General features: G+C 35.5%; 1 protein-coding gene across 1 annotated transcript; it reads left to right on the top strand.

Annotated features, from left to right (window-relative positions):
• Positions 1–9227: 9227 nt before the first annotated feature.
• LOC145681363 (glutamate receptor ionotropic, kainate 3-like) lies at positions 9228–10448 on the top strand. Its single transcript, XM_081753018.1, has one exon. It carries the CDS (start codon positions 9228–9230, stop codon positions 10446–10448), a length of 1221 nt encoding a protein of 406 aa, XP_081609144.1.
• Positions 10449–10785: the final 337 nt, after the last annotated feature.

Raw genomic sequence — 10785 nt, forward strand, 5'->3', positions numbered from 1 at the left:
CAAAATGTGTAGACCAACCTGGGTACACAAATTCTACCTTTCTTAGTTATAAGCTACCGAAACCATGAAAAAATGAAATTTAAAGGTCTATAGCTCCAAAATAGGGATGGCCAAAATTTTCCGGAATCCGGATTCCGGAAATTTTGTTTTCCGGAATCGGAAAATTTACTTTCCGGAATTCGGAAAAATCCGGATTTCGGAAAAATCCCGGAATTCAGAAAAATTCGGAATTCGGAAAAAATTCTGGAATTCGGAAAAATTCCGGAATCCAGAAAAATTCCGGGATTCAGAAAAATTCCGGAATTCGGAAAAATTCCGGATTTCGGAAAAATTCCGGATTCAGAAAAATTCCGGAATTCAAAAAAATCCGGAATTCGGAAAAATTCCGGAATTCAGATAAATTCCGACATTCGGAAAAAATCCGGAATTTAGAAACAATTCTGAATTTTTCCGATTTTACTTTTCGGATTCCGGAAAGTAAAAATTCTGGAATTGGCCATCCCTAGTTAGTTGCTGTTAAAAGAGAAACAGAATAATGAATATATATACTGTATTAGTTTCTTGAGCTCCCTTGTGGCTAAGCGGTTAGCGTACGCGCCTTTGGCGTGGGAGACCCGGGTTCGATTCCCAGCGGGAGCTCATGTGGTTCGGATTCCATGTTAATCAGTAGGTCCACGTCTCATATAGCCTCGCTGCTGAACGGGACGTTAAACCCAAAATCAACTCAACTCAACTGTATTAGTTTCTTGTAGTTGGACATGTCTTTATCACTTACGTAGACAATTGCTACTGATTTATGAGGAAGGTCTTATTTTCACACACAAAGAAGTCGCCGGTATGTCTCAAACATTATCGCGTTCCCACCTGCAGCTGCTCCAAAGCACTGCAAACTACTTTTTAACCAGGCGAAAGGCAGTGAAGGAAAAGAAATCTCAACAAATATTCTAATAACATTCGCTTATTGTCAACATATCTACAGTGAGCGCAGAAAGTGTTCGTACACCGTGCATACTTTATATTGGAAACAGCTAGCATGAGAACGGGAGGTGGAAAATATATATATAACCAGAATTAAGACTACACATTCATACATTTTATTTCCATATACAAGAGAAAGATCAAACAAACACAATCACTGTTTTGTTCAGAAGAAAAGAGAGAATTCCTTTTTTGTAAACGCAAAAAGTCACCGTACACTTAGCTTGAATTAATGCTTATAAAGTATATTACGTTATTTAATATTTTGTGGGATTACCCTGTGCGTTAATGATTGTCTGTAGTCTTCGTGGCATTGATTTCACCTGTAGTAGTTCGTAGTTCTGTAGTTTCGGGACTGATTATGTTCCATTCTTCTTGAATAGCTTTTCTCAGGCCTTCTTTAGTAGAGAAGCTGTGCCTTCTGATTCTTGTCTCCAGAACAGACCATAGATGTTCTATGGGGTTCATGTCTGGGGATTGGGGAGGTGTGCGAAGCTGTTTCAAGGTATTATAGAGTAACCACAATCGAGTATTTTCCGCTGTATGTTTGGAGTTGTTGCCTTGCTGAACAATAAATTGTTTTCTGCGCACTATTATGGAGATTTTCCTTTAATATGTTAATATACACTTTGTGGATCATCACTCCATCGATAAAGTGGAGACGACCCACTCCTGAGGCACTCATACAACCCCAGGCGAGCACGGACCCTCCTCCGTGTCTTACTTTAGGGACAAGATTTTGAGGATTCATCTCTGTATTCACCTTGCGCCATACCATACGCCTCCCATTGGATTCGATAAGATTAAATTTACTTTCGTCCGAAAATATGACCCTATTCCAGAAAGAAGCCTGATCCCTTATCTTTATACTCTTTTTCAAACTTTAGTCTCTTTATACGATTTGTCTTGTTCACCCAGAACATTTTCCTGGCTATCCGACCATGATACACTGCAAATATTCCGCACTGTACTGGCTGATACTTTAACACCGCGTGTTTCCAGATCCGTTGCCAATTGCACAGCACTACTTTTCGGAACCTTTTTTCTTTCCCTAATAATGTAACGTTTATCTTGTTCACTCAACACTCTTGGTCTTCCAATTTTTTTTTTTTTTTTTTTTTTCGCACAGTAATAGAAACATTATACATCGCAATTATTGTTTGTACTGTTGAACGAGGCCTGTCTGCAAGGTTTGCTATCTTTCTCAAATACGTACCTTTCTTATGCAATTTAATAATTACTTTTCTTGTCTCCTCATTTGTTTCGGTTCGGTTGCTTCCCATTTTGACAGCCCACCGTGCAGTTTTTTCACTCCTATTCACAACTAAACTCATTCTGTTATTCGTCAAGCTATACAGAGGTGTATACTCAGGTGAATACTAGTGAACCCCAGTTGTGGTATCTTTGTTTCGTATTCGTACGTCAGGTGTACGATCTCTTTTTACGTCTACTCTATACACTTTCTACGGAATTTATTTACTTTCTGACCATTAAACTTGTCTTTGTGGTTCTTTATTGATATATTCATAAAGCTTAGTTTTCATTATTCATATTGTGTGTGTTATTACAGTTCTTAAATTTTCTGTTTCTTTTTCGCAGGCATTCTCGTTTCAATAGCATAGGTGTACGAACACTTTCTACAGTAAATACAAATTTACAATTTTTGACTTTACGAAGTATACAATGTAATTGTTCAATAATTAACATAAGCAGGCATTCATTAATTTATATTAATATAATAATTAATAAAACTAATAAGCGGGTGATTGATGACTCAGTGGTAGAGTTTTCATCTATGGTATTCTAACCCAGGACATGTGGGTTTTCGATGGCTAATTTTGTGTTCGAAAATTTTTCCGGTGGTAGGCCTACTCTTGGTTCCCTTTCTTATATTTGTTCCATCATCACTCATTAACGAATTTAGTTTATCAAAACTCTATAGCCATATATTCATTCTGTCCGTCAGTGAAACAAACAGTCTCAAAAACTATCTGATGGATTACCATCTATTTTGGCCACGATGTACAGAGTCAATAGTTAAGAATCGAGTTCCCTGATGAATGTAATATTCAAACCGGAAGCGGTACAAATCAAGCATTTCCGGTTTTAATGTTAATCATTATATAGTAAATATGGTAATAGATAGCGAGAAGCGGTTTCCAGTAATCGACATATATAACATTCATGTAGATAGAATGTTACCCAATTTGTGCATCTGCTGAAAATAATGAGCTTAGGTATTTAGAGAGTATTTTCCGCTTTAGAAAATGTGTGCTTGATAAAGAATGTAGAGAATTAGTTGAGTCAGGCACGTAGCTAGAATGTGGTAATAGGAAAGGGGAGGGGGGTCTGTCACGAAATACTGTGGTTATTTCCAGGGGCTCAATCATACTAAACTATTTTATTGGCAACATATATTGGTTCGTTTAGCCAAGATTTCTAATGGAGGGATGATATGAAATACTGTGGTTACACACCAGAGGCTCGATCAATCTAAATATTTTACTCACAACATACCCATATTGATTGGTTAGGACAATAAAATGAGGATATATTAGTAAGTATTTTAATAAGAAGCTATGAAGAAATCACGAGTAAAAAAATATAAAAAAGTATTGAAAAAGATATAGTCTTCCGAGGTCATTCGAACGATGTCGAGAATTTTGCGTCTGGGAAATTTGCGCCCTACCTCAAGAACAGGGAAAATTGCGCCTGCGATGTACCTCCACCGGGAAGTTTGAGCCCTGCGAAATAAAAGAACCTATTGGAGCTTACGCATTTGCTCGGAGGGGCTGACATTACAGCATAAACAATCCTCCCCCCACAACCATGCCATTTGTGATTTATTTTCATTGTGGCTATATAAGGGGAGAATAAACTTCAATATAAGCCAAAAGAACACAACGGATCAACGCAATCACTGCTTCTTCCAGAGATGATTTTGGGGGAACACTGGCCTCCCCAGAGCTCTCAGAGTGCCCCCTCGGAAGAGACCAAAATAATACGTCTATAATATAATAATAAATAGAATAGTACGAGCAGTGACCCCCCCTCCGGAATACTAAGTGTGCCCCCCGGAACATTTTTTCTGAAAGAACGACTGAACGCAATTGTGTGTTTGAAGTATAATTCCAGCAAGTAAACACACTATACATAGTTTTCTTGATAATATTACTGAACTGATTTTACATTTTCTTTTCTATATTTTGTGTCCTGAAAAGCCAAACAACTCGCAAGGATTGTGAACAGAGATATCTGGGTAGAGCCAAAAAGCCTTTTGTAGATTAAATTATACTATTTGATTATATTAATAAATAATTATATATCAGTCATTTATACTTTTATTGTAAATTTTGTAGTATAATGAAAAATTGTATTTGTATGGATTACCCTTTAGTGAACTAAGATTGTATTTTTATCATTTGTTCAGATGTGAGTGGAAGTTACTTTACACAATACAAAAATAAGTTGAATTGTAGGGCGCTAACATCCCAGTGCAAATATATAGCCGGCGCATTTTCCCCTCTTTTTGCGGTAGGGCGCAAACATCCCAGTGCAAATATATTGCGAGCACATTTTTTCCTATTTTTGTGGTAGGGCGCAAATTTCCCGGGCGCAAAATTCTCGCCTTCAAGGAAAATATAATGTCCGTGAAGTTGACAAGCTACTTATGTCAGACTCCAATTTCGACTTTAAACGTCGCTAGTGCTATGTTAGTGTTCGATAGTGACGCAAATCGTTAGTGCTCCACAGATAACGTGTGTTTTTTAAATAATGGATATAAGTCTTCTAACTGCATGCCAACACGCCTACTTCTAAGAATCATCTCAAAAATGAGGTTAACCGTTAGAGCAAGTAAGTGCTCATTAGTGCCATTAACATTAGCGTTAATGCCTCCATCGTACGGCCCTTTGAGTAATAATAACACAACGCTCTTTGCTAGAGTCTCAATGCGTCCCTATATTCTCGCGAACATTCTGACATGCCCAAGTTAGTTACTTTTTTTTTTTTTTTTTTTTGCAACTATTGTTTATCTGTGATTGTTTATTGTTAGTCTGCAGAGTAGTCCTTACATTAATATGCCATTGTCCTTGATAATCATTGCGTATTTACAAGCAGTTTGTTATTACTGTTAGAAGATATCAAAAAACAACAGATAAAATCTACTACTTAACGGTTCATATTTTTCTTTTACAGTACATAAACGATTAATAATAATAATAATAATAATAATAATAATAATAATAATAATAATAATAATAATAATAATAATAATAATAATAATAAGAAGAAGAAGAAGAAGAAGAATAATAAGAATAAGAATAAGAATAAGAATAAGAATAAGAATAAGACTATTCCAGCATAAAAGTTATCAATTGCATCACACTGGCAACAAGCGACGCATATTTTAACTTCATAAAATTTCGTTTCTCACGATTTTCTGGAAAACTACGTATGATAACATCTTCATTATGTCAAGTTGTTTATCTCAGTGTGATATATGTATTACCTCTGGACAATATCACAGTAAAACAAAAATTAAATATTAGGAGTACATCGTACTTTTGGACTACATCTCATTAACCATGGGAAGATTGAGTAGTGTATACTTTAGGATATAAGTTTCAGCTTAACTTGCATCATACATTCTTAGGATTACAAAAATGATATTTGTTCGTTTGCATTTGAACAAAATTCTTAGGATTACAAAAAGAAAAAATAATTTTTCCGAATTCCGGAATTTTTCTGAATTCCGGAATTTTTCTGAATTCCGGATTTTTTCCGAATTCCAGAATTTTTCCAAAATTCGGAATTTTTCCGAATTCCGGAATTTTCCGATTTTACTTTCCGGATTCCGGAAAGTAAAAATTCCGGAATTGGCCATCCCTACTCCAAAACTGTTAGGACATACCGTAGTCTTGTCGAGACTTCACTTAGGAACTAGTATGTGCACTATCCAAATATCCAATTTTCACAATCCTGGCATTCTTTTTTGATGGGTGGAATCCTCTTGAATCTTTTACAGTATGAAGCTGAAGTATCAAGTTATCAGAAACATGTTTCCTTTAGCCTTTATATTCACTTCTGCAAAGCATTAATATAAAAAAATGTCCTTGTGATGAGAAACTCCTCCTATGGAATAGGGTTGCCAACTCTGGAAAATAAAATTACGGGCACCCCGTCAAAATTCTGTTTGATATAGGCCTAAATGTGAAGTACCCCTGTGCGGATCCATCCGAAAACAAGGAAATATAGCCTACTTTACTTGGCAACAGTGCATTAGTAGCTGTGTTTTGTATATATTTAGTATATTCACTAATAAGCTTAATGGATACATTGTTCCAAAATGAGAAACTGAAGTCGGTATTGGTCATTTTATTGTTTTTACCATTAACTGCCACTTTTTTAAAATCATTGAAACAGGTGGACGAAAGTATATTAATCCTTACGTGACAATTTTGAATTTAGAAATGAAGTTTACTCCTTAAATTTATACTTCAACTACAGGAAATTGCTGTAAGAAGTCCTAAGGAAGGAAGTTGTAAGTTTAAGGGGGCAGACTACTAAATATTTTTCAAAAGCTAACAATTTACTTTTGCCTGTTTTTCGTAATAGGGCCCATACACGGTCCACGGTTTGTGCAAACAAGGCTGTTTGTGCAAACAATTTGACCGTGTATGGTGCTGTATGAACTGTTTGCGCAAACATTTGTGCAAACTTTTTCCACATCGAACTCGTTCAAAAATTGTTTACACGAACATGATGTTTGCGCAAACACGTGGACCGTGTATGGGTATGTTTGTGCAAACACGAGCTTTATTTCCGAGTAAGAGGCCTAGTGTACAGACGCTTATTTCTTACGCTATGGCGTCAATAAATAAGAATCAAGAATTCTGGAGAGAATTTATTGAACCTTATCGAAATTTACCTGAACTGTGAAAGGTAAAGAGTGAAGATTATAAAAACATAGGAATCTGAAGAATGCGGCGTATGAGAAATTGGTGGCTAAAATGAAGAGAATAGTTTAGAAGGCGGATAGAGAGTCAGTGAGGAATAAAATCAATTTTCCAGTACTTCAGCACATCTAGCTGAATCCATTCGTAAATAATTTTTATAGTCCTCAGTCGAACTTATCTCAAGTTCGAATATTACGTAGGTAAATTTTGATGACTAAACTTAGACCGTTTCTTGAACCACTCTTTCATCCACACCCTCTTCTTCCGTGTTGGTTTCGCAGGTTTTTCCGCTTCCAAAGCACAAGCAATTACTATCGCTAAATGAGCTGCTTCAGTGGACATGTTTACGCGATCAAACTTAAAATTGAACTGAAGTTTGTGCAAACGGTTGAACCGTGTATGGCCGAATGTTTGCGCAAACACAATGTATGCACAAACCGTGGATCGTCTAGTTAAGTGAAAAGAGATAATGAAAGGTAACTTATCACAACAATAGATAATGTTACTCTACACCTGAAAATACAAATCGGAAGAATATTCAGTGTTGCCATCCATAGAAATGACAGTGTGGCCAAAATTTGAGTTACGCAAAAAATCTTGGTTAAGTCAGAACTAAAAAAAAATATAACTCAACGGTAATTAATGACTTATCATAATATCTGTGTTCCTTGTTAACTACTTTTTAAATATTATTTGTATTTATTTTGTAATAACGTATTTATTTTGTTAAAACTTAAGTAAGTTATAATAAAATAAATACAATTATTATTTTAACAGTTATTTGACAACAATCAACGAACAATTTAAATTTATCGCTATATTTATGCCGCACAATTATGACAAATTATAGGCCTAAACTTCTGTCTCTATTATTGAAAACAATGTTTCATATTGAAATCTAATTTCTTATATTAAATAAACGAAAAATAACTGCCATAGATTAAAAGAAACTATCGTTTAATGTATAATACAACTGAAATTTGTATTTGTAAAGGCTCTGTTCAAGAATTTCGATGTTCGGTGTTTTATCCTGGATTGCGGATCTCAAAATACCGATCATAAAGAGACTGGTAATTAGTTTGTTCTGGTTACTGGCCTTAATCAAAATAACAATATTTTCTGCCAGGCCTGTAAAGTAGTTATAAGGATTGTTATAAAATAGAGGGACCAGTTGGTAACCCTATCGAACTTGAGACGTATAATAAGGTTTAGTGTTTTATTTTGTTAATATGTAAATTTATTTGATAGTCTGAATTTGTTTATTAAAACATAAAGAAAATAGAGCAATTCTAAGTTGTACAAATATGTTTAGAGATAAGCTTTATTGGTACAGTCCACAGCAAAAAAAAAAAAAAAAAAAAAAAAACCTGCAACTTGAGCATGTAAGTTTATTGTGAAACTACGCTTAACAGCTCAGGGAATCAACATAACGACTGAGTGGCACGAATCACACCAGGAGAAACCTCGGCGTTCTCCCATGCACACTAATTTTGGAGCAAAAGACTTCGTCGTTTCACAATAAACTCACATGCTCATGTTGCAGATTTTTTGCTGCGGACTGTACATTCAATCCACGAATTTGGAACCCTTTAATAAGTTTCTTATTCTTTCTCTTTCTTTCCAGGACGTTGATATTCTTTTCCGTGCCAAGTTACCATGTTTTTAATTGTATTGTATGCAACTATGGTTGTTCTTAGCACCCAGAGAATTTTACCAAACAACTATGAAATGAAGTTTGCTGATTTTAGTTTATTACTATGTGCAAAATCTATACAAATTCATTCGACGTTTGGCTTAATTTTAGATGATACTATAACACTCAATCCGTACGTTTTACCATCCATACAGAAGACAACTCCAATAATAATTTGTAGTTTGACAACGGAAACTAAAGCACTTCAGTTGGATCTGTCTTATATTGTTCGTGAGACTAAGGTAATTACCGTTGTTGTAGAAAACTTTGTTAGACTGGAAAATTTGACTAGACTTGTAGGTGACGTTAGTTATCGAAACGTAAGGTTAATTCTTTGGATTGTTTTCAATTTTCCCGGTACAGACATTAAAGATATTTTTAATATTACTTGGTCTGTGAACTTAGTCAATGTTATTATTGTAATGCAGTGCAATTGTGAGAAAAGTGCCTCAATAGTGGGAAGTAAAGAAGAACCTTCATGTATAAATGCAATCATATATGACCGATTCGTAAACAAAACTCTTGTACTAAATTTAAGTGAAGAACCTGAAAATATCTTGTTAACATTAAATAAAATTGTCCCTTTTCGTTTCCACAATATGAATGGTTATCCCATTAAAATATCCGCAAGAAAGGAATCTCACCTCACTTTCAAACTCGTAACGCTACCAAATGGGAAATACAGTTACAGGCGACAAATTGGAAAAGTATTTGAAACGTTGGTGGAGTGTATGAACTTTACACCGGTGTTTTATTCAATTGTGGAAGTGGGAAAATCACCTGTAAGGCTTTCCAATGGAACCTGGACTGCATCATTACGCGATGTACAAGATGGCCGGTCGGAATTCGGACTCCTTAGTCTCTACATGAATCCTGAGAGGTTCGAAGACTTTCAATTCGCTTTTCCTCTTAGAATATCACCTCTCGTGGTAGTGGTTCATAAATCAAATACTTATCCTAGATGGATGAATATCTATTTGCCGTTTTTACCTGAAATTTGGTTCATGATACTTGCAACATTCATTGTAGTTAATGTTGTGTTGCTCATAGTGGAAAGTGTAAACAATAATTATTCATGCGGATTTTTAAACAATGTTTGGTTTTTATTCTCTGTTATGTTGGAATTATCAGTCCCGAAGCCACATAAATTTCGAAGGAGATATTTCTTTTGTTTGTGGATATACTTTTCACTGATAATTTCCTCTGCTTACAAGGGACGTCTGCTATCATATCTAACAGTTCCAAGACATTATCCGAAGATTAAAACATTCGAAAACGCTTTTCAAGCAGGGATAGAAATTGTTACTACTAAAGTCAACTTGCAGCGGCTCAATGAAAGTTCAAATCCATTCCTTAAAGGGCTTTATCAAAATTCTCAAATAGCCCTTAATTTCGACCATGTTCTTCAAGAATTCCGAAATAATCCTAATGCAGCTTTAATTACAGCTCAGTTGCATGTGCCTTCGGTTTCTAAGTTATTGGGATCGTCTCGCAGTGAAAACCTAATCAACGTATTGAATGATAGAGTTGGCATCTCAATTACTTCATTTTGCTTTGGGAAAAAGACGGTCTATGTCGACAGAGTAAGTGATATCATTATAAAAGCCCATGAAGCTGGGTTAATGGATAAATGGTACGATGATACAATGAATGAACTCGAAAGCAATCGTACTAGTAATTCATTGTTTTATGAAAAATATGTTTCCTTAACAGTGAGACATATATTCTCTTGTTTAATAGTCCTTTTCGCTGGCATAACGGCTGGAAGTACGGTTTTCATGGTTGAGGTGGCCATTGTAAAGTTATTTTATACAGGGTGATCAAACCATCATGCTACAAAAGATGTTGAAAATGACCATTATACTAGTGTTGCCAGATTGGGCTACAAATATGGATTTTTAAGTGTCTCGCTACCAAAATTTAAGATTGAGTGATATGCTACTTTTTGGGCTACTTTTAATAGTCTGCAGACTGTAACTCACCCCATGCCATAAACGTCGCTAACATCTCGTGGCTAACTTGCCGGTAAATGTCGAGCGTCGATAAGTGACGTATCAAAGGATTGCCACTAGTGCGCCACGTGTGTATAAGAAGATAACAGGACTATCACTTCCTCTATGTCCAGTTGTCACAAGCTGAGGTAATTGGATATATGTC

This window comes from Thermobia domestica, chromosome 3 (assembly GCF_964235325.1).
Source record: "Thermobia domestica chromosome 3, izTheDome1.hap1.1, whole genome shotgun sequence".
Lineage (NCBI taxonomy): Eukaryota > Metazoa > Arthropoda > Insecta > Zygentoma > Lepismatidae > Thermobia > Thermobia domestica.